This window comes from Zosterops lateralis (assembly GCF_965231275.1).
Source record: "Zosterops lateralis genome assembly, chromosome: 31".
Taxonomy (NCBI): Eukaryota; Metazoa; Chordata; class Aves; order Passeriformes; family Zosteropidae; genus Zosterops; species Zosterops lateralis.
The window spans coordinates 765,835-790,253 of record NC_139791.1 but is presented as its reverse complement, the minus strand read 5'-3'; the positions used below and the strand labels follow the sequence as shown (position 1 = coordinate 790,253).

The window sequence follows — 24,419 nt, the reverse complement described above, 5'->3', positions numbered from 1 at the left end:
TATTTTTGGGATATTTTTGGGATATTTTTGGGATATTTTTGGGCTGGTTTTAGGCTATTTTTAGGCTATTTTGGGCTATTTTTTGGGAAATTTTTGGGGCTATTTTTGAGCTATTTTTGGGATAATTTTGGGATAATTTGGGGCCATTATGGGGATTTTTTGGGGTATTTTGGGGAAATTTTTGGGGACATTTTTGGGATATTTTCAGGATATTTTTGGGCTATTTTGGGGCTATTTTTGGGCTATTTTGTGAATATTTTTGGGGATATTTTTCAACTTTTTGGGGGCTTTTTTTGGGCCATTTTTGGGATAATTTTGAGATAATTTTGGACTATTTTTTGGCTATTTTTGGTCTATTTTTGGGGTATTTTGGGGAAGGGTCTCACCTTGAAATCCACTCGGAGCCGGGTCCCCGCCCCTCCCCCATCGCCGGCCCGGCCCCTCCCCCACCCGTTCTGGGCGGGGCCGGAACCTCCGGGGGGGCCCCAATCCTGGGGGGGGGAGGGGAGGGGGAGGGGTCAGGCCTCGGGCCCCTCCCCCACCCCTAAATTTATACCTTCACCCCTCCCCCACCCCCATTTCGGCCCCTCCCCCACCCCAAAATTTGACCTCTCCCCCCAATTTTAGCCCCTCCCCCATTTAGGGTTTTCCCCTCCCCCCACCCCAAATTTTGGCCCCTCCCCCAGCCCAATTTTGGCCCCTCCCCCCAGAATTTTGGCCCCACCCCCCAATTCTTGGCCCCTCCCCCACTCTAAATTTTCATTTCCTCCCTTCCCATTTCAGCCCCTCCCCCAGCCCAGCTTTTAGGCCCCTCCCCCACCCAAATTTTGGCCCCTCCCCCATCCGGAATTTCAGCCTCTTTCCCAATTTTTAGCCCCGCCCCCTTTACTTTAACCTCGCCCCTATTTTAGCCCCGCCCCTCTATTTTAGCCCCACCCCTTTTCCTCCTCTCCTGCTATTTTAGCCCCGCCCCCTGTTTAGGAGCCGTCCCTGATTAAGCTCCGCCCTCTGATTGGGCCCCGCCCTGTTTTAGCCCCGCCCCTTTTGACTTTTCTCCCTCTATTTTAGCCCCGCCCCACTGTTTTAGCCCCGCCCCTTTTGCCTCCTCTTCCTGTTTTAGCCCCAGCGTTTTCTTTTAGCCCCGCCCCCTGTATTTTAGCCCCGCCCCCTATTTTACCTCCTCCTTTTGTAATTCAGCCCCACCCCATTTTAGCCCCGCCCCTCTATTTTCGCTCCGCCCCCTCTATTTTAGCCCCACCCCTTTTGCCTAATATCTATTTTAGCCCCACCTCATTCAAGCCCCGCCCCTTTTTAAACCCCGCCCCGGTTTAAGCCCCACCCCTGTTTAAGCCCCGCCCCTCTGATTTAGCCCCGCCCCCTTTGCATTCTCTCTACTTAAGCCCTGCCCCTGTGTTAAGCCCCGCCCCCTGTGTAAGCCCCGCCCCTTGCACTTTAGCCCCGCCACCTGTATCTAAGCCCCGCCCCTGTGTTTAAGCCCCGCCCCTGTGTTTAAGCCCCGCCCCCTGTGTAAGCCCCGCCCCTGTATCTAAGCCCCGCCCATGTATCTAAGCCCCGCCCCTTGTGTTTAAGCCCCGCCCCTGTGATTAAGCCCCGCCCCTGTATCTAAGCCCCGCCCCTGTATCTAAGCCCCGCCCCCGGTACCTGCACCGCCCTCCGTCGGGCCCGGAGCTGCAGCAGCGGCTGGAGGGGGCGGGGCCTCGGCAAAGGGGCGGGGCCGAAATCGGGGGGGGAGTCTGGGGGGGGGGAGGGGACACACCTGAGTCACACCTGGGGACACCTGGGGACACCTGGGGACACCTGGGGACACTTCGGGGACAGAACTCTCCCAGTGTCCCCAATGTCCCCAAATGTCCCAACTCCCCCAATCCCCTCAATGTCCCCAAATGTCTCCAACCCTTCCAATATCCCCCCTGTGCCCAGTGTCCCCACTGTCCCCAACGTCCTTTAATTGTCCCCAATGTCCCCAAATATCCCAATCCCTCCAAATGTCCCCAATGTCCCCAAACCCCTCAATGTCCCCAATCCCTCCAAATGTCCCCAACTCTCCCTGATGTCCCCACTGTCCCCAAATGTCCTCAACCCCCCTGACGTCCCCAATGTCCCCTCTGTCCCCAATGTCCCCAACCCTCTCAATGTCCCCAATGTCACCAAGGTCCCCAAATGTCCCCAAACACCCCCAAATGTCCCCAGTGTCCCCTGTGTCTCCAATGTCCCCAATGACCCCAATGTCCCCAAATCCCCTCAATCCCCCCAATGTCCCCAATGTCCCCAACATCCCCAAATATCCTTTAATTGTCCCCTCTGTCCCCTGTGTCCCCAAACCCCTCATTGTCCCCAAATGTCCCCAATCCCCCCCAAATCCCCCCAATGTCCCCAAATATCCTTTAATTGTCCCCAATGTCCCCAATCCCCCCAACCCCCTCAATGTCCCCAATGTCCCCCGATGTCCCCAAATATCCTTTAATTGTCCCCTCTGTCCCCTGTGTCCTCAAACCCCTCATTGTCCCCCAAAGTCCCCAATGTCCCCAAATGTCCCCAATCTCCACAATGTCCCCAATGTCCCCAAATGTCCTCAACCTCCCCGACATCCCCAATGTCCCCAGTGTCCCCAAAGTCCCCACTCCCTCCAAATGTCCCCAATGCCCCCAAACCCCCCAATGTCCCCAATGTCCCCAAATATTGTCCCCTCTGTCCTCATTGTCCCCAATGTCCCCACTGTCCCCTCATTCCCCCCAATGTCCCCACTGTCCCCAATGTCCCCACTGTCCCCAATGTCCCTAATGTCCCCAATGTCCCCAATGTCCCCAATGTCCCCAATGTCCCCAGTGTCCCCAATGTCCCCAATGTCCCCACTGTCCCCCCCCCTGTCCCCCGTGTCACTCACCGTTCGTGTCCCCCGCGGGGTCCCCGGGCTGTCCCCGGGGGGGGCTGGGCGGGTTCTGGGGGCGGGGCCTGAGGGATCTCCGGGGTGGGGGAGGGGCGTCCCCCGTGTCCCCTCCCCCCCCCTCGGTGTCCCCCATGTCCCCCTGGGCCGCCCCTCCCCCACTGTCCCCCCCCTCGTCACCCGAATCGTCCCCGGAGTCCCCGGGGGGGCGGGGGGGGGCTCGGCCTGGGGGGAAAACAGAGAAAAAATGGGAAATTTTGTTAAAATTTGGGGAAAATTAGAAAAATTTTATAGAGGGGAGGGGAGAAAGAGGGAAAAATTTATGTTAAATTGGTCAAAATGTTGAAAATTTTACTCAAAATCTGAAAAAATCCACCCAAAATCAAAATAAATCCACTTAAAAGTCTAAAAAATCAACTCAAAATCAGCCAAAAATTACTTCAAATCAGCCCAAATCATCCAAAGTAGAGAAAATCCACCCAAAATCAGCCAAAATCCACCCAAAGTCCGGAAAAATCCGCTCAAAATCAGAAAAATCCACCCAAAATCAAAAAAAAAACAGTTAAAATCATTAAAAATTTACTAAAAATCCACCCAAATCCACCCAAAATCCAAAAAAATCCACCCAAAATCCAAAAAAATCCACCCAAATTTGGGGGGGCTCGGCCTGGGGGGAAAACAGAGAAAAAATGGGAAATTTTGTTAAAATTTGGGGAATTGTAGAGATTTTATAAAGGGGTTGGGGGAATTATGGGATAAATTTATGTTAAATTAATTGAAATAGTGAAAAATTTACTCAAAATCCGAAAAAAATCGCTTAAAATTAGTCCAAATCCACCCAAAATCAGCCCAAAGCCAAAAAAGTTCACCCAAAATGCTGAAAAATCCACCCAAAATCAGCCAAAATCTTAAAAAGTCCACGCAAATCAAAAAAAATCCACCCCAAATCTTCCAAAATTTACTCAAAATCCCATGAAATCCACCCAAAATCCTGAAAATTCCACCCAAAATCAGAGAAAATCCACCCAAAATCAGCCAAAATCAGCCAAAATCCAAAAAAAATCCACTCAAAATCCTAAAAAATCGACTCAAAATCAGCCAAAATCAACCCAAAATCAGAGAAAAATTCAAAAAAATCCAATTAAAATCACCCAAATCCGCCCAAAGTCGGACAAAATCCACCCAAACTCCAAAAAATCCACCCAAGATCCTAAAAAAATTCACTCAAAATCCACCCAAACCCACTGAAAATCCTGAAAAATGCACCAAAAATCGGCCAAAATCCAGAAAAATCCACCTCAAATTATCCAAAATTTACTCAAAATCCCATGAAATCGACTCGAAATCAAAAAAATCCGCTCAAAATCAGCCAAAATCCACCGAAAATCAGATAAAAATCTTTAAAAATCCACCCAAAAGCTTAAAAAATTCTCTCAAAATCCAAAAAAATCCTCTCAAAATCCTAAAAAATCCACTAAAATTCCACCCAAATCATCCCTGGAGTCCCCAGGGGGACTCGGCCTGGGGGGAAAATGAGAAAAAATGGGAAATTTTGTTAAAATTTGGTGAAATTGGAAATATATTTATAGAGGGGAGGTGGGAAAGAGGGAAAAATTCACATTAAGTTGGTCAAAATATTAAAAAATCCGCCCCAAATCACCTCAAATCAGTCAAAATTAGACAAAATCCCCCAAAACCTTTTAAAAATCCACCCAAAATCCATAAAAATCCACCTCAAATCAGCCAAAATCTTAAAAACCCCACTCAAAATGCAAAATAATCTGCTGGAAATTGAGCAAAATCCACCCCAAATCAGACAAAATTCTAAAAAAAATCTACTTGAAATCAGATAAAATTCATCCAATATCCAAAAACTCCACCCAAAATCCTGAAAAATCCACCCAAAATCAAAAAAATCCACTTAAAATACTAAAAAATCAACGCAAAATCACAAAAAATCCACTAAAAATTAGCCCAAATCTAAAAAAACACCCCAAATCCAAAAAAAATCCACTTGAAATCAGCCAAAATCTTTTAAAAAATCCACCCAAAATCAAAAAAAGCCACTGAAAATCCTAAAAAATCCACTCAAAATCAAAAAAATCCACTTAAAATCCTAAAAAATCAACTAAAAATCCACCCAAATCCACCAAAAATCCTAAAAAATCCACCCAAAATCAGATAAAATCCACCCAAATAAAAAAAATCCACTCAAAATCCTGAAAAATCCACCCAAAATTGTCCCAAATCCAAAATAATTCACCCAAAATCCAAAAAAATCTGCTGGAAATTCAGTGAAATCCACCGAAAATCAGAGAAAATGTTAAAAAATCCACCCAAAATCCACCAAAATAAATTAAAAATTAAAAAAAATTGCCCCAATTCTGCCAAAATCCGAAAAAAAATCCTTAAAAATCACCCAAAATAAAAAATAAATCCTCTTGAAATCACCCAAAATCGTCCAAATTCTTTAAAAATCCCCCCCCAAGAGCCCCAAAATACCCAAAATTTTTACCAAATTTTCTCCAAATCCCACCCGGGACCCCCCAAATTCCCCCAAATTCCCCCAAATCCCCCCAAATGGTCCCAAAATCCCCCCAAATGTCCCCAAATCTCTCCCAGGACCCCCAAAATCCCCCCCAAATGTCCCCAGGACCCCCCAAAATGTCCCCAAATGTCCCCAAATCCCCCCCAGGACCCTCTAAATGTCCCCAAACGTTCCTTGGACCCCCCAAAATGTCCCCAAAATGTCCCTAAATTCCCCTCAGGACCCCCCAAATTGTCCCCAAATGGCCCCAATACCCCCCAGGACCCCCCAAATTGTCCCCAAATCCCCCCAAATCCTCTCGAGACCCCCCAAAATCCCCCCAAATCCTCCCAAATCCCCCCAAAATGTCCCCAAATCCCCCCCAGGACCCCCCAAATCCCCCCAAATCCCCCCAAAATCCCCTCGGGACCCCCCAAAATCCCCCCAAACCGCCTTGGGACCCTCCAAAATGTCCCCAAAATGTCCCCAAATATCTCCAAATCCTCCCCAGGACCCCCAAAATGTCCCCAAATCCCCTCGGGACCCCCCCAAAGTCCTCAAATCCCCTCCACCATCCCCCAAAATCCCCCTAAATCCCCTCGGGACCCCCCAAAATCCCCCCAGGACACTCCAGATCCCCCCAAATGGTCCCAAATCCTCCCCAGGACCCCCCAAAATGTCCCCAAACCCTCTCGAGACCCCCCAAATCCTCCCCAAATTCCCCCAAATTCCCCCAAATGTCCCCAAATGGCCCCAAATCTCCCCCGGGACCCCCCAAACGTCCTCAAATTCCCCCAGGACCCCCCAAATCCCCCCCAAAATGTCCCCAAATCCCCCCGGGACCCCCCAAAATCCTCTCGAGACCCCCCAAAATCCCCCCAAAATCCCCCCAAATCGTCTCGGGACCCCCCAAATCCCCCCAAACCCCCCGTCCCCGGTACCGGGCCTGTCCCTGTCCCGTGCGGGTCACACGTGGTGGGGGGAGGGGCGGGGAGGGGGAGGGGCCACACCTGGGGGTGGGGGAGGGGCGGGGAGGGGTCGTACCTGGGGATGGGGGGAGGGGGAGGGGCCTGGGGACATTCAGGGACAGTGGGGGAGGGGATTTGGGGACATTTGGGGACATTTGGGGGGGATTTTGGGGGTCCTGAGGGGGATTTGGGGGAATTTGGGGAGATTTTGGGGGGTCCTGAGGGGATTTGAGGACATTTGGGGGATTTGGGGAGATTTTGGGGGGTCCTGAGGGGATTTTGGGGGGATTTGGGGACATTTTAGGGGGAATTTGAGGGGTCTTGGGGGAAGTTTGGGGGGATTTGGAAACATTTGGGGACATTTGGGACATTTTTGGGGGATTTGGGGAGATTTTGGGGACATTTGGGGACATTTAGGGACATTTTTGGGGTCCTGAGGGAGATTTGGGGGGGGTTTTGGGGAAATTTGGGGAGATTTTGGGGGGATTTGGAGACATTTGGGGCATTTGGGGACATTTTTGGGGTCCTGGGGACATTTGGGTGATTTGGGGCCATTTGGAGACATTTGGGGACATTTGGGGGGGATTTGGGGAGATTTTGGGGGTCCTGGGGAGGATTTGGGGACATTTGGGGAAGATTTTGGGACATTGGGGACATTTGGGGACATTTTGGGGACATTCAGGGGGTCCTGGGGGAGATTTGGGGACATTTCCGGGGGATTTGAGGACATTTTGGGCCATTTGGTGACATTTTGGGGGGGATTTGAAAAGTCCTGGGGGAAATTTTGGGGGGATTTGGGAAATTTGGGGAGATTTGGGGACAATTTGGGACATTTTTGAGGGGAATTAGAGACATTTCGGGGGTCTTGGGGACATTTCGGGGGTCTTGGGGACATTTCGGGGGCATTTGGGGACATTTTGGGGGAATTTGGGGAGATTTTGGGGGGTCCTGAGGGGACTTGGGGACATTTTGGGGGGATTTGGGGAGATTTTGGGGAGATTTGGGGACATTTCGGGGGGAATTTGAGGGGTCTTGGGGGAAATTTGGGGGGAATTTTGGGGGGATTTGGAAACATTTGGGGGGATTTGGGGAGATTTTTGGGACATTTTGGGGGTCCTGAGGGAGATTTGGGGGGAATTTTGGGGGCATTTGGGGACATTTGGGGGGATTTGGGGACATTTTGCGGGGATTTCAGGGTCCTGGGAGGGATTTGGGGACATTTTGGGGACATTTTGGGATGGGGAAGGGGCTCCCAAAACCCCCAAAAAATCCCCCCAAAACCCCCAAAAGCCTCCGACCCCCGATCCCAGTTCAAACCAGTCCAGACCAGTAACCCCAAATCCCCTCCCAGTATAAACCAGTGACCCCAACCCCAAACCAGTGACCCCAACCCCCAAACCAGTATAAACCAGTATAGGCCAGTGACCCCAACCCCAAACCAGTCCAGACCAGTGACCTCAACCCCAAACCAGTATAAACCAGTATAAACCAGTGACTCCCAGTCCCCTCCCAGTTTGTCCCAGTCCCTCCCAGTTCCCCTCAATGAACTCCCAGTGTCTCCCCGGCTCCCCCTGGTGGCCACTTTGGGAACTGCAGCGCCCTCCCAGTAACTCCCAGTATAAACCAGTAACCTCCCAGTAACTCCCAGTTCCCTCCCAATATAAACCAGTAACCCCAAGTCCCCTTTTAACCCCTTCAAGTCCCCCCCAGTCCCTCCCAGTCCCTCCCAGTTCCCCTCAATGAACTCCCAGTGTCTCCACGAGCTCCCCCTGGTGGCCACTTTGGGAACTGCAGCGCCCTCCCAGTTCCCTCCCAGTATAAACCAGTCCCCCCCAGTCCCCCAGTCCCCCCCATTCCCACCTCTCCTCCCGAGCCGTTCCAGTTTTCGGGCCTCGATTTTGTCGCAGCGTCGGAGCCTGAGGGGGGGAGGGGAGGGGATTCAGGGGCTCCAAAATTCCCAAAAAAATCCCAAAATTCCCCCCAAAAAAACCCCAAAAAGCACCAAAATTCCTCCTCAATTTTTCCCAAATCTCCCCCAAAATTTTCCTATTTTTTTTTCCCTTTTTTTTTTCCCCAAAATTTCCTCAAAATTTCGCTCAAATTTCCCCAAAATTCCTCGAAAATTTTTCCAAATTCTCTCCAAATTTTCCCCAATTTTTTCCAAAATTTCCTCAAATTTCTCCCAAATTCCCCCATTTTCCCCACTTTTTCTCCTTTTTTATCCATTTTTTCCCCATTTTTTCATCTTTTCATCTGAAAATTTCCGCAATTTTTCCCCAATTTTTCTCCAACTTTCCCCCACTTTTTCCCCATTTTTCCCCTTTCTAATTTCATTTTTTCCTCATTTTTTCCCCAATTTTTCCCCATTTTTCCCCCAATTTTTTCCCAATTTTTCTCCAACTTTTCCCCCTTTTTTCCTCATTTTTCCCCCCACTTTTCCCCCATTTTTCCCCTTTTTTATTTTCATTTTTTCCATTTTCCCCCCATTTTTTCTCCAATTTTCCCCAATTTTTCCCATTTTTTCACCAATTTTTCTCCAACTTTTCCCCCTTTTTTCCCCATTTTTCCCCCACATTTTCCCCATTTTTTCCCCTTTTTTCTCCATTTTTCCCCCACTTTTTCCCCATTTTTCCCCTTTTTTTATTTCAATTTTTCCACGCATTTTCCCCATTTTTTCCCCATTTTTTCCCCAATTTTTTTCAGCTTTCCCCCAATTTTTTTCCCTTTTCCCCCCAACTTTTCCCCATTTTTCCCCCACATTTTCCCCAATTTTTCTCCAATTTCTCCCCACTTTTTCCCCACTTTTTCTCCACTTTTTCCCCAAATTTTTTTCAAAATTTCCCCAATTTTTTTTCAATTTTTCTCCAACTTTTCCCCAACTCTTCTCCATTTTTCCCCCACATTTTCCCCAATTTTCCTCCATTTCCCCCCAAATTTTCCCCACTTTTTCTTCTTTTTTTATCAATTTTTTTCCCTTTTAATTCACATTTTTCTTGAATTTTTCCCTATTTTTTCCCCAATTTTTTTTTTTCAATTTTTCCCCATATTTTTCCCAAATTTCCCCCAACTTTTTCCCCAATTTTCCTCATTATTTTATCTCATTTTTCCACTCCCCCCCATCCCTGTTTTTTGGTGTTGGGCCCCCCGAATTTGGGTTTATCCCGACAATTGGGGCAGTGGGGCAGTCCTGGCTCCGGCACCGCCCCAAATCCCCCAATTCGCCCCAAATCTCCCCCAAATCCCCCCAATTTCACCCCAAATTTCCCCCAATTTCTTGCACAATTTCCTCCATTTTTTGCAGAATTTTTCTCCCATTTTTTCCCAATTTTCCCCCAAAATTTCCCCATTTTTTTCTCAATTTTATTTCATTTTTTCCCCATTTTTTGCCCAATTTTTCCCATTTTTTCACCAATTTTTCTCCAACTTTTCCCCAACTTTTCCCCAATTTCCCCCCACATTTTCCCCAAATTTTTTCCATTTTCTCCTAATTTTTCCCCACTTTTCCCCCACTTTTTCTCCTTTTTTCCCCCATTTTTTCTCCAATTTTCCCCAAATTTTTTTCAATTTTTCTCCAACTTTCCCCACCTTTTTCCACGATTTTCCCCCACATTTTCCCCATTTTTTCCCCTTTTTTTCAATTTTTTACCCACTTTTTCCCCATTTTTCCCCTTTTTTATTTCAATTTTTCCACGTATTTTCCCCATTTTTTCTCCAATTTTCCCCAAATCTTTTTCACTTTTTCTCCAACTTTTCTCCAACTTTTACCCAACTTTTCTCCATTTTTCCCCTTTTTTTTTTCAATTTTTTACCCACTTTTCCCCCATTTTTCCCCTTTTTTATTTTCATTTTTTCCATTTTCCCCCCATTTTTTCTCCAATTTTCCCCAATTTTTCCCATTTTTTCACCAATTTTTCCCCAACTTTTCCCCAACTTTTCCCTATTTTTCCCCCACATTTTCCCCAATTTTTTTCCATTTTCCCCTAAATTTTCCCCACTTTTTCTCCTTTTTTCCCCATTTTTTTCCCATATTTTCACCAATTTTTCTCCAACTTTTCCTCAAACTTCCTCCATTTTTCCCCCACCTTATTCCCATTTTTTATCCTTTTCTTGCCATTTTTCACCCACTTTTTCTCCTTTTTTTTCAATTTTTTTTTTCAATTTTTCCGCATTTTTTCCCCAATTTTTCCCCATTTTTCCCCCAATTTTCCCCCATTTTTTTTTCAATTTTTTCCCCATTTAATTTCAGTTTTTTCCCCCATTTTTCCACTCACACACAGCACTGTTTTTTGGTGTTGGGCCCCCCGAATTTGGGTTTATCCCGACAATTGGGGCAGTGGGGCAGTCCTGGCTCCGGCACCGCCCCAAATCCCCCAATTCGCCCCAAATCTCCCCCAAATCCCCCCAATTTCACCCCAAATTTCCCCCAATTTCTTGCACAATTTCCTCCATTTTTTGCAGAATTTTTCTCCCATTTTTTCCCAATTTTCTCCCAAATTTTCCCCATTTTTTCCTCATTTTTTTCTGCAATTTTTCCCCAATTTTTCCCATTTTTTCACCAATTTTTCCCCAACTTTTCCCCCTTTTTCCCCCACATTTTCCCCAATTTTTTTCCATTTTCCCCTAATTTTTCCCCACTTTTTCTCCTTTTTTCCCCATTTTTTTTCCCATATTTTCACCAATTTTTCTCCAACTTTTCCTCAAACTTCCTCCATTTTTCCCCCACCTTATTCCCATTTTTTATCCTTTTCTTGCCATTTTTCACCCACTTTTTCTCCTTTTTTTTCAATTTTTTTTTTCAATTTTTCCGCATTTTTTCCCCAATTTTTTCCCCATTTTTCCCCCAAATTTTCTCCATTTTTTCCCCAATTTTTTTTCCCGAATTCTGCTTTTTTCCCCCCATTTTTGCACTCACACGCAGCACTGTTTTTTGGTGTTGGGCCCCCCGAATTTGGGTTTATCCCGACAATTGGGGCAGTGGGCGCAGTCCTGGCTCCGGCGGCAGCCCCGGCACCGCCCGCAGCGCGACCCCCGCGACCCCCGCGGGCCCCGCCGGGCCCGGGACCCCCCGGGAGCCCCCCCGGCTGGGGGAGGGGCCGCAAAGGGGGGAGGGGGAGGGGTGGGGGGAGGGGCGGGGCCCGCCCGGGGCCGTTTGGCTTCGGACAGAGAATCTGGAAACAAAAAAATAATAAATTAAAATTAGATTTTTTTTTTTTTTTGAGGGGAGGGGGTTGGAGGTGGGGGGATTTTGGAGGAATTTGGGGGGATTTGGGGGGATTTGAGGGGATTTTGGGGGGATTTTGGGGGTCCTGGGGGGATTTTGGGGGGGATTTGGAGGAATTTGGGGGGATTTGGGGGGATTTGAGGGGATTTTGGGGGATTTGGAGGGTCCTGGGGGGATTTGAGGGAGTTTGGGGGGGATTTAGGGGGGATTTGGGGGAATTTGGAGGGGTAAAAGGGAATTTGGGGGGATTTTGGGGGGTCCTGGGGGGAATTGAGGGCGAAATTGGGGAAGATTTGGGGGTATTTTGGGAGGTTAAAAGGGGATTTGGGGGAATTTGGGGGGTTTGGGGGAGTCCCAAGAGGATTTGGGAGAATTTGTGGGGGTTGGGGGAGATTTGGGGGGTTTTGGGGGGTCCTGAGAGAATCTGGGGAGGTTAAAAGGGGATTTTGGGGGGATTTGGGGGGATTTGGGGAGATTAAAAGAGGGTTTAGGGAGGATTTGGGGGGTCCTGGGGGGATTTTGGGGGGTCCCGGGGGGATTTGAGGGAATTTGGGGGGGATTTAGGGGGCATTTAGGGGGGATTTTGGGAGGGTAAAAGGGGATTTGGAGGAATTTGGGGGGATTTTTGGGGGTCCTGGAGGGATTTTGGGGGTCCTGGGGGGATTTTGGGGGGGATTTGGAGGAATTTGGGGGGATTTTGAGGGGATTTGGGGGGAATTTGGGGAAGATTTGGGGGGATTTTGGGAGGTTAAAAGGGGATTTCGGGGAATTTGGGGAGTTTGGGGAGATTTGGGGGGTCCTGAGAGAATCTGGGGAGGTTAAAAGGGGATTTTGGGGGGATTTTGGGGGGATTTGAGGGGATTTGGGGGGGTCCTAAAAGGACCCAGGGAGGCTAAAAGGGGATTTAGGGGGGATTTGGGGGGTCCCAGGGGGATTTTGGGGGGATTTGGGGAGATTAAAAGGGGGTTTAGGGAGGATTTGGGGGGTCCTGGGAGGATTTTGGGGGGTCCTGGGGGGATTTGAGGAAGTTTGGGGGGGATTTAGGGGGGATTTGGGGGATTTGGGGAGGGTAAAAGGGGATTTGGAGGAATTTGGGGGGATTTTGGGGGGTCCTGGGGGGATTTTGGGGGTCCTGGGGGGATTTAGGGGGGATTTGGGGAGGTTAAAAGGGGATTTGGGGGGGAATTTGGGGGGTCCTGGAGGAATTTTGGGGAGATTTGGGGGGATTTTGGGGGATTTTTGGGTTCCCAGGGTCCATTTTTAGGTTTTTTGGGGGTCCCTGAGTCCATTTTTGGGGTGATTTTTGGGTTTTTTGGGACCCCAGAATCGTTTTTTGGTTGATTTTGGAAGAGTTTGGGGTGATTTGGGGGGGATTTGGGGGGTTTTTTTGGGGTCCCTGAGTCCATTTTTGGGGGGGATTTTGGGGGATTTTGGGGGTTTTTGGGCTCCCAGAACCATTTTTGGGGTGAATTTTGGGATTTTTGGGGTCCCAGAGCCAATTTTTTGGGTGATTTTTTGGGGTTTTTGGGTTCCCAGAGCCAGTTTTGGGGTAATTTTGGGGTTTTTGGGGGATAATTTTGAGGGTTTTGGGGTCCCAGAGCCAATTTTTGGGGTGATTTTTGGGTTTTTTGGGACCCCAGAACCATTTTTGGGGGGATTTGGGGTGAATTTTGGGGTTTTTGGGCTCCCAGAGCCAGTTTTGGGATGATTTTGAGGGTTTTTTGGGGATAATTTTGAGGTTTTTGGGGTCCCAGAGCCAATTTTTGGGGTGATTTTTGAGTTTTTTGGGACCCCAGAACCATTTTTGGGGTGATTTGGGGGGGATTTGGGGTGAATTTTGGAGGTTTTGGGGTCCCTGAGTCCATTTTTGGGGTGATTTTGAGGGATTTTAGGGGTTTTTTGGGGTGAATTTTGGGGTTTTTGGGGTCCCAGGGCCCAATTTTGAGGTTTTTTGGGGTGAATTTTGGGTTTTTTGGGGTCCCAGAGCCATTTTTGGGGTGATTTTGGGTTTTTTTGGGGTCCCAGGACCCATTTTTGGGGCTTTGGGGGTCTCAGAACAGATTTTGGGGTTTTTTGGGGTCCCAAAGCAGATTTTGGGGGATTTTTGGGCTCCCAGGGTCCATTTTTAGGGTTTTTTGGGGTCCCTGAGTCCATTTTTGGGGTTAATTTTGGGGGATTTGGGGGTTTTTTGGGGTGAATTTGGGTTTTTTGGGGTCCCAGAACTATTTTTGGGATAATTTTGGGGTTTTTTGGGGCTCTCAGAGCCATTTTTGGGGTGATTTGGGGTTTTTTTGGGGTCCCAGAGCAGATTTTGGGGTGATTTTGGGGTCCCTGAGCCCACTTTTGGGGTGATTTTTGGGGAATTTTGGGGTCCCAGAGCAGATTTTAGGATTTTTTGAGGTCCCAGAGCCCTTTTTGGGGTGAATTTTGTGTTTTTTTGGGTCTCAGAGCCATTTTTGGAGTGACTTTAGGGAGTTTTGGGGTAATTTTGGGTTTTTTGGGGTCCCAGAACCATTTTTGGGGTGATTTTGGGGGATTTTGGGGTTTTTTGGGGTGAATTTTGGGGGTTTTTTGGGCCCCCAGAACCATTTTTGGGGTGATTTTAGGGGATTTTGGGGTGATTTGGGGTTTTTTGGGGGTCCCAGAACCATTTTTGGGGGTTTGGGGGGTCTCAGAACAGATTTTGGGTTTTTTTGGGGTCCCAGAGCAGGTTTTGGGGTGATTTTGGGGGGATTTGGGGGGATTTTGGGATTTTTGGGCTCCCAGGGTCCATTTTGGGGGTTTTTGGGGTCCCTGAGTCCATTTTCGGGGTGATTTTGGGGGATTTTTGGGCCCCCAGAATCATTTTTTGGTTGATTTTGGAAGAGTTTGGGGTGATTTGGGGGGGATTTGGGGGGTTTTTTTGGGGTCCCTGAGTCCACTTTTGAGGGGATTTTGGGGGATTTTGGGGTTTTTTGGGCTCCCAGAACCATTTTTGGGGTGAATTTTGGGATTTTTGGGGTCCCAGAGCCAATTTTTTGGGTGATTTTTGGGGTTTTTGGGTTCCCAGAGCCATTTTTGGGATGATTTTGAGGGTTTTTTGGGGATAATTTTGAGGTTTTTGGGGTCCCAGAGCCAATTTTTGGGGTGATTTTTGAGTTTTTTGGGACCCCAGAACCATTTTTGGGGTGATTTGGGGTGAATTTTGGGGTTTTTGGGGTCCCAGGGCCCAATTTTGAGGTTTTTTTGGGCCCCCAGAACCATTTTTGGGGTGATTTTGGGGGATTTTGAGCTGATTTTTTTGGGATTTTTGGGCTCCCTGACCCTGATTTTGGGGTTTTCGGGGTCCCTGAGTCGATTTTTGGGGTGATTTTGGGTGATTTTGGGGTGTTTTTGGGGTGAATTTTGGGGTTTTTTGGTCGCTCACCTCCGGGGGGGCTCCCGGGCTCGGGGGGGCCTCTCCTGCAGACGTGTTTGATCCTGGGGGAGCCCTGGGGGGATTTGGGGGGTCAAAAAGGCCCCAAAAGCCCCAAAATTATCCCTAAAAATTTCCTGGAAGGGCAGAGGCTGAAATGGCCCCGGTGGGGAAAAAAATCCCAAAAGCAAAACACAAAAATTCCACCCAAAAAACAAAATATTCCACCCAAAACCCCACAAAATTCCACCCAAATTCCCAAAATTCCTCCCAAAATCCTCAAAATTCCACCCAAATTCCACCCAGATTCCCAAAATTCCTCCTGAAATTCCCAAAATTCCACCCAAAAACCAAAAAATTCCACCCAAAAAAAACCCAAAATTCCACCCAGAATCCTCAAAATTCCACCCAAATTCCCAAAATTCCACCCAAAACCCCAAAATTCCAAAAAAAACCAAAATTCCACCCAAAAAACCACAAAATTCCTCCCAAAAACCAAAAAATTCCACCCCAAATCCTCAAAATTCCACCCAAATTCCACCTAAAAAACCCAAATCCACAGAAATTCCCCCAAAATTCCACCCAAAACCCCCAAAATTCACCCAAAATCCTCAAAATTTCACCCAAAATCCTCAAAGTTCCCCAAAATTCCACCCAAACTCCAAAAAAATCTGCCCCAAACCCCAAAAATTCACCCAAAACCCCCAAAATTTACCCAAAATCTTTAAAATTCAACCCAAAATTCTCAAAATTCCACCCAAAAAAACCAAAATTCCACCCCAAAACCAAAAAATTCCACCCCAAATCCTCAAAATTCCACCCAAATTCCACCTAAAAACCCCAAATCCACAGAAATTCCCCAAAATTCCACCCAAAACCCCCAAAATTCACCCAAAATCTTTAAAATTCCACCCAAAATCCACCCAAAATCCACCTAAAATCCCAAAATTCCTCCTGAAATTCCCCAAATCCCACCCAATTTCCCCAAAATTCCACCCAAAATCCTCAAAATTCCACCCAAAATCCTCAAAATTCCACCCCAAATCCACCCAAAATCCACTTGAATCCACCTAAAATCCCCTTAAAAACCCAAAATTCAAAATAAAAATCCCCCCAATCCTCCCAAATTCCCCAAATTCCCCCTAAAATTCCCCAAATTCCACCCAAACCTCCAAAAATTCAACCAAAATCCTCAAAATTCCACCCAAAAAAACCAAAATTCCACCCCAAAACCAAAAAATTCCACCCCAAATCCTCAAAATTCCACTCAAATTCCACCTAAAAACCCCAAATCCACAGAAATTCCCCCAAAATTCCACCCAAAACCCCCAAAATTCACCCAAAATCCTCAAAATTCCCCAAAATTCCACCCAAACTCCAAAAAAATCTGCCCCAAAACCCAAAATTTCACCCAAAACCCCCAAAATTTACCCAAAATCTTTAAAATTCAACCCAAAATCCTCAAAATTCCACCCAAATTCCACCTAAAAACCCCAAATCCACAGAAATTCCCCAAAAATTCCACCCAAAACCCCCAAAATTCACCCAAAATCTTTAAAATTCCACCCAAAATCCACCCAAAATCCACCTAAAATCCCAAAATTCCTCCTGAAATTCCCAAAATCCCACCCAAATTCCCCAAATTCCACCCAAATTCCCCAAAATTCACCCAAAATCCTCAAAATTCCCCAAAATTCCACCCAAATTCCAAAAAAATCTGCCCCAAAACCCAAAAATTCACCCAAAACCCCCAAAATTTACCCAAAATCTTTAAAATTCCACCCAAAACTCCCAAAATTCCACCCAAATCCACCAAAATTCCCCCAAATCTCCCAAAAAGTCTCAAAATTCCCCCCAAATCTCCCCAAATCCCCCCAAAATCTGCCCCAAAACTCAAAAAATCCCCCCCAAAACCCCCTAAAATTCCATCCAAAATCCACCTAAATTCACCCAAAACCCAAAAAAAGCCCCAAATTCATGAAAAATTCATCCCAAAACCCCCAAAATCCACCCAAAATCACAAAATTCGACCCAAAACCCTCAAAAATCCCCCAAATTCTCCCCCAAATTTCTCCAAAATTCCCCAAATTACCCAAAAAATCCTCAAATTTTCCCCAAATTCCCCCAAATTCACCCAAAAGTCCCACAAAATTCCCCCAAATTTCTCCAAATTTCCCCCAAAAATCCATCCTGGAACCCCAAAATCCTCCAAAATTCCCCAAAAATCCCAAAATTCCCTCAAATTTTCCCCAAAATCCCCCAAAATTCCCCCAAAATTCCCCAAAAATCCCCAAAATTTCCCAAATTTCCCCCAAAATCCCCCAAAATTCACCCAAAAATCCCCCCTGGAACCCCAAATTTCCCCCAAATTTCCCCCCAATTCCCCAAAATTCCCCAAATTTCCAAAATTTTCCTCAAAATTTCTCCCAAATTCCCCCAATTTTCACCCAAATTTCCCAATTTTCCCCCAAATTTCCCAAATTCTCTCAAAATTTTCCAAAATTTCCCCAAAAAATCCCCCAAATTTTCCCCAAAATCCCAAAAATTTCTCCCAAATTCCCCAAATTTCTCCAAAATTCCAAAATTAACCCAAATTTCCCTGAAATTCCTCAAATTTTCCCAAAAATTCTCCCAAATCCCCCAATTTTTCCCCAAATTTGTCCCAATTTTTCCCCAAGTCCCTCAAATTTTTCCAATTTCCAAATTTTCTCCCAAAACTCCCCAAATTTCTCCCCCAAATTCCCCCCAAATTTCACAAAATTCCCCAGATTTTCCCAAAATTCCCAAATTTCTCCCAAAATTTTCCCCAAATTTCCCAAAATCCTCCAAATTCCCCAAATTTTTCCCCAAAATTCCTCAAATTTCCCAAATTTTCTCAAAATTTTGCCAAATTTCCTCCAAATCCCCCAATTTTTCCCCAAATTTGTCCCAATTTTCCCTCAAATCCTCCAAATCTCCCCAATTTTTCTTCAAATTCCCCCAAAATTCCCCCAAATCTCCCAGTTTTCCCCCAAAATTCCCCAATTTTTTCCCCAAAATTCCTCAAATTTCCCCAAATTTCTCCCAAAATCCAATTTTCTCCCAAATTCTCAATTTTTGCCCAAAATTTCCCAAATCTTCCTCAAAATTTCTCCCAAATTCCCCCAATTTTCACCCAAATTTCCCAATTTTTCCCGATTTTCCCCAAATTCTCCAATTTTTCCCCAATTTCCAAAAAAATTCTCCCAAATTTCCCCAAATTTTCCCCAAATTCCTCAAATTTCTCCCAAAATTCCCCAAATTTGTCACCAAAATTCTCCAATTTCCCCCAATTTCTCCCAATTTTCACCCGAATTTACCAAATTTTTTCCCAAATTTTATCCCAAATTCCCCAAATTTTCCCTCAAAATCCCCAAATTTTCCCAAAATTCCCCCAAATTTCTCCCAAAATTTCTCCCAAATCCAATTTTCACCCAAATTTCCCAAATTTCTTCCCAAAATCCCCCAATTTTTCCCAAATTTTCTCAAAATTTTGCCAAATTTCCTCCAAATTCCCCAATTTTTCCCCAAATTTGTCCCAAAAATCCCCAAATTTCCCCAAATTTTCCCCAATTTCCCCAATTTTTCCTCAAATTCCCCCAAAATTCCCCAAAATCTCCCAATTTTCCCCCAAAATTCCCCAAATTTTTCCCCAAAATTCCTCAAATTTCCCAAATTTTCCTCAAATTTTCCCCAAATTTCCCAAATTTCCCCAAATTTTCCCAAATTTTCCCAAATTTCCCCCAATTTCTGACCAGTTTCTCTCCAGGTTCCCCCGGCGGCTCCTCCGACCCCCCCTGGGGCAAAAAATAAATCAAAATAAATAAAAATTAACATAAAAATTCACAAAAATTCACAAAATTCCCAAAATTCCCAAAAATTCCACAAAATTTCAAAAAAAAATTCCACAAAATCCCAACAAAATTCCCCAAATTTTCACAAAATTTCAAAAAAAATTTACGAAATTTCCCCCCAAAATCCCAAAATTCTTCAAAATTCCCCAAATATTCCAGAAGTTTTTCCTCAATTTCCCCAAAATTCCCCAAAATTTCCACAAATTCCACAAAACTCCCAAAATTTCCCCCCAAAACCCCCAAATTTCCTCAAATTGCCCCAAAATTCCCCCCAAATTTCCACAAATATCCAAAAAAATTTCACAAAATTCCCCCAAAATTCCAGAAATTTTCCTGAATTTCCACAAAATCCAAAAAAATCCAAAAAAATCCCATAAAATTCCCCAAAATTCGACAAAATTTCCATTAAATGCCACAAAAATTCCCTCAAAACCCCCAAATTAAAAAAAAAATTCCCCAAAACTTCAAAAATTTTCCCAAAATTTCCCAAAAGTTCCTTTGAATTCCCCAAAATTCCTCAAAATCTCCACGAAATTCCAAAAAATTCCGTAAAATTCTCCAAAATTCTCTCAAAAAACCCAAAATTTCAATAAAAAAACCAAAAAATTCCCACAAAATTCCCCAAATTCCCTCAAAATTCTCCAAATTTGAAAAAAAAACCACCAGGAAATTCCTCAAAATTTCAGAATTTCCCTAAATTCCCTCAAAATTTCCTTCAAATTCCCAAAATTTCCCTCAAAATTCAGAAATTTCCCCCAAAACTCCACAAATCTCCCCAAAAAATCCCAAAAAAATTCCCAAAATTCTTTAAAGAGCCAAAAAAATGCCTCAAAAATTCCCAAATTTTCCCCCAAATCCACAAATCTCAAAAAAAATTCCACAAAATTCACCCAAAATTAAAAAAAAATCCCTGAAAATTCCCCAAATCCCCCAAAATTTAAAAATTTCTCCAGAATTTCCACAAAATTCCCAAAGTTTCCTTTAAATTCCCCCAAAATCCACAAAATTTTGGAAAAAAAACCTACAAAATTGCCCCAAAATTTCCTGAAAATTCCACAAAACCCCCAAAATTTCCCCAAAATTTTCCCCAAAATCTCAAAATTCCCAAAAAATTCCCTCAAAATTCTGGAAATTTTCTTGAGTTTCCACAAAATTCCCCAAATTTTCCCCAAAATTTCACCCCCGAAAACCCAAATTTTTTCAAACTGCTCAAAAATTCCCCCAAAATCTCCACAAAATTAAAAAAAAATCACAAAATTCCCCAAAATTTCCAAAAAATTCCCAACATTTCCCCAAAATCCAGAAAAATTTCCTTAAATTTTCCCAAATTTCCCAAAAAATTCCCCAAAATTCCCGACAATTTCCCAAAAAAATCCACCAAATTTCTAAAAATTCCAAAAAAAATTCCCACAAATTCCCCAAAATTTCCTTTGAATTCCCCCAAAATTCCCCAAAATCCCCCAAATTCCCGAAAAAATCCAGAAAATTCCCCCAAATTCCCTCAAATTTCCTAAAACTTCCTTTCGATTCTCCCAAAATCAAAAAAAATCCCCCAAATCCCCCAAAATTTCGCTCAAAATCCCCCAAAATTCCAAAAAAAAATCCCCAAAATTCCCACAAATTTCTCCTACATTTCCCAGAACCCCCCGCGGTGTTTCCCACAATCCCCCGCGGCGTTTCCGGTCCGCACCCTCTGCCATTGGTCGATCCTCCCCAGCTGGAGGCGGGCGCGGCTCAGCAGGTCGAACACCCGCCCCGTGACGTCATCCAGCCCCGCCGTGACGTCACCGGGGCTCGCCGTGACGTCACTCGGCGCCTTCCCGCCGCTACTTTCTTGTTTGGTGACGTCACTTCCGGGTGTGGGTATGGTGGCGGTGACAGCGCCCCCCAGCGGATGGAGGGCGGCCATGTTGTTCGGACCGGAAGTGGGCGGGGCCTGCACCGGAAGTGGCAGCACGGCGCTCCCCGAGCTCAGCGATTGGTAGAGCCGGAGGTGGGCGGGGCTCGGGCCAATCAGCGGCGGCCGCAGGAAAAAGGGGCGGGGCCGGAAAGGGGCGGGGCCGGGCGGGGTCAGCCCGGGGTCACCCCCCAGGGTCACCTGGAGCAGCCCCAGGGTCACCCCGGGGTCAAGGGTCACCACGGGGTCACCGGGGGTCAGGGGGGCGGGGCCAAGGGTCAGTCCGGGTTCACCAGGGGTCAGCCTGGGGTCACCGGGGGTCACCACGGGGTCAAGGGTCAGCCTGGGGTCACCGGGGGTCACCACGGGGTCAAGGGTCACCCCGAGGTCGCTTGGGGTCACGGGGGCGGGGCCAGGGGTCAACCCGGGGTCAAGGGTCAGCTGGGGGTCACTCAGGGTCAGAGGGGCGGGGTCAAAGGTCACCCCGGGGTCACTGGGGGTCACGGGGGCGGGGCCAGCCCTGGGTGGGTCCCCAGGTGTCCTTGGGGCATCGGCGGTGACGTCATTGTGGCTCTCTATGACGTCATCGTGGCTCTTAGTGACGTCATCCTGGCTCTCCATGACGTCACCGCCGTCCCTGATTGCATCACTGCTGTCCCCGATGACGTCACTGCCATTGATGATGTCACTTCCGTCCTCAGAGATGTCGCCGTTCCCGTTGATGACGTCACTGTCACCTTTGATGACGTCACAGGCAGGTTCAGCCACATAATGGGCGGGGTTGATGACGTCACTGGCGCCTTTGATGACGTCACAGGTGGGTTCAGCCACGTGATGGGCGGGGTCGATGACGTCAGAGGCGGCTTTTATGACGTCACAGCCAGGCTTGGTGACATCGAATGTGGCATTGATGACGTCACAGGATGATGGTTCGATGACGTCACAGGGTGACAGTTTGATGACATCACAGGATGGCTTAATGACGTCACAGGATGATGGTTTGATGACGTCACTGGACGACTTGATGACGTCATAGGGTGGTTTGATGACGTCACGGGTGAGTCTGATGACATCACGGGCCGGCTTGATGACGACGCGCGAGGGCTTGATGACGTCATAGAGGGGCCTGGCCACGTCGCCGCACAGCTTGATGACGTCACAGGGCGGCTTGATGACGTCACGGCTCGCTCTGACACCCCTGGAACCTCCTTCGGTGACGTCACGGCCCGGCGTGATGACATCACAGTCCAGTTGGATGACATCACAGGCGGGTTTGATGACATCACGGCCCGTTTTGGTGACGTCATCGCCGTCCCAGCGGAAGGTGGGCGCCCTCAGGACAGCCCGGCGGGGGGAGGGGCACCCTGGGGGGTCCTGGGTGACTTTGGGTGTCCCCGGGGGGTCCTGATTGTCCCCAGGTGTCCCCGGGGGGTCCTGAGGGGCCCTAAGAGGGTCCTGAGGGTCCCTGGAGGGGTTTGGGGTGTCCCCAGGTGTGTTTGGGGTGTCCCCAAGGTGTCTCCGGGTGTCCCCAAAGGGGTCCTGAGTGTCCCCATGGGGGTCCTGATGATCCCTGGATGAATTTTGGGTGTCCCCAGGGTGTCCTCGGGTGTCCCCAGGGTGTCCCCAGGTGTCCCCAGGTGTATTTCGGGTGTCCCCAGGTGTGTTTTGGGTGTCCCCAGGTGTGTTTTGGGTGTCCCCGGGCTGTCCCCGGCTCACTTCCGGGGTGGGCGTGTCCGCGAACCTCCTGGGGGGCCTGATTGGCCGAGCCGAGCGGGCGCTGACCAATGGCATCACGAACTGCCGCAGGCCCCGCCCACCCCTGCGCACCCCGCGGGGGGCGGAGTCAGCGACCGAGGCCACGCCCCCTCGGCCCCGCCCCCGGGACCAAACCACGGCCCTAAAGCGGAGGGGGCGTGGCTTAGGGCGGGGTGGGCGGGGCTTAGGGCGGGGTGGGCGGGACGAGAGCGATGAGGCCACGCCCCCCGCGCGGGGCGGGGAGGGGGCGGAGCCTGGAAACAGCCCGGAGCCTGTGGGGGGAGGGGAAACGGGTCAGGGGGATTTGGGGGGGATTTTGGGGGGTTTTGGGGGACTTTTGAGGATTTGAGGGGGTTTTGGGGGAGATTTAGGGGATTTGGGGGGATTTTGGGGGGATTTGGGGGATTTTGAGGGATTTTGGGTAAATTTGGGGAGATTTGGGGGGGTCCCAGGGGGATTTTGGGGGCTCCTGAGAAATCCCAGGAGGGTTTGGGGGCCCCAGGAGGAATTTTGGGTGAATTTTGGGGGTCCTGGAATGATTTTCGGGGGTCCCAAGAAGATTTTCGGGGGTCCCAGGAGGATTTTTGGGCATTTTGGGGCATTTTGGAGGCTCCCGAGAGGATTTTGGGGGTCTCAAAACGATTTTGGGATGCTTTGGGGGATTTTGGGGGGTCCCAAGAGGATTTTGGGGGTCCCAGGAGGATTTTGGGATGATTTTGGGGATTTTGGGGGGATTTTTGGGGGGTCCTGAGAAATCCCAGGCGGGGTTGGGGGGTCCCAGGAGGATTTGGGGGGAATTTTGGGGGATTTGGGGGGAATTTTGGGGGATTTTTGGGTAATTTTAGGGTGATTTGGGGTGATTTTGGGTAATTTTGGGGTGATTTAGGATAATTTGGGGTGATTTAGGCTGATTTTGGGGTGATTTGGGGCAGTTTAATGATGATTTGGGGTTAATTTGGTGTTAATTTTGGTTCATTGTCTCTCACTGACCTCTCTGGGAGCGCCGTGGGGGGAGGGGCATCTCCAGCTCCTCGGGGAGGAACCCCCGGAACTCCTCCTGAGGGGGCGGGGCCACGTCAGGACACGCCCACTGGGCCACGCCCTTTCCGTGGCCACGCCCTTTTCCCATTCCCACACTTGTTCCTTTGGCCCCGCCCCTTTCCCGTGGCCACGCCCCCTTTTCCCATTCCCAATTTCTTCCTATGGACACGCCCTTTCCTTGTGGCCACGCCCCTTTCCCGTGGCCACGCCCCCTTTTCCCATTCTTAACCTTTTTCCCCTTGTTCCTCTGGCCACGCCCCTTTCCCGTGGCCACGCCCCCTTTTCCTATTCCCAATTTCTTCCTATGGACACGCCCCTTCCTTGTGGCCACGCCCCTTTCCTGTGGCCACGCCCCCTTTTCCCGTTTCCACTTGTTCCTCTGGCCACGCCCCTTTATTATGGCCACGCCCCTTTTCCCATTTCCACACTTGTTCCTTTGGCCACGCCTCTTTTCCTGTGGCCACGCCCCTTTTCCCGTTTCCCAAATTCTTCCTTTGGATATGCCCTTTCCCTGTGGCCACGCCCCTTTCCCTGTGGCCACGCCCCTTTCCCTGTGGCCACGCCCTTTCCCTGTGGCCACGCCCCTTTTCCCTTCTTCCTCTGGTCACGCCCCTTTTCCGTGGCCACGCCCCTTTTCCCATTCTTGTTCCTGTGGCCACGCCCCTTTTCCCATTTCCCAATTTCTTCCTAGGGACATGCCCTTTCCCTGTGGCCACGCCCCTTTCCTGTGGCCACGCCCCTTTTTCCCATTTCCACACTTCTTCCTTTGGCCACGCCCCTTTTCCCATTTCCCAATTTCTTCCTAGGGACACGCCCCTTTTCCCATGGCCACGCCCCTT

The 24,419-nt window shown here is 48.0% G+C and overlaps 1 protein-coding gene across 1 annotated transcript in view; it reads right to left on the bottom strand.

Moving 5' to 3' along the window:
* The window catches only part of KMT2B (lysine methyltransferase 2B), a gene marked incomplete at its 5' end in the record, with an annotated part of 80,064 nt that extends 56,396 nt beyond the window's left edge, over positions 1-23,668 (bottom strand). The window contains 11 exons of the mRNA XM_083880788.1: positions 387-491; positions 1,663-1,754; positions 2,906-2,960; positions 3,054-3,130; positions 8,261-8,316; positions 11,313-11,568; positions 15,028-15,091; positions 18,789-18,830; positions 20,578-22,117; positions 22,352-22,811; positions 23,530-23,668. Of these exons, the coding sequence (XP_083736914.1) occupies positions 387-491; positions 1,663-1,754; positions 2,906-2,960; positions 3,054-3,130; positions 8,261-8,316; positions 11,313-11,568; positions 15,028-15,091; positions 18,789-18,830; positions 20,578-22,117; positions 22,352-22,811; positions 23,530-23,668 (2,886 nt within the window). The remainder of the gene's footprint in view (positions 1-386; positions 492-1,662; positions 1,755-2,905; positions 2,961-3,053; positions 3,131-8,260; positions 8,317-11,312; positions 11,569-15,027; positions 15,092-18,788; positions 18,831-20,577; positions 22,118-22,351; positions 22,812-23,529) is intronic.
* Between the last annotated feature and the right edge of the window lie 751 nt (positions 23,669-24,419).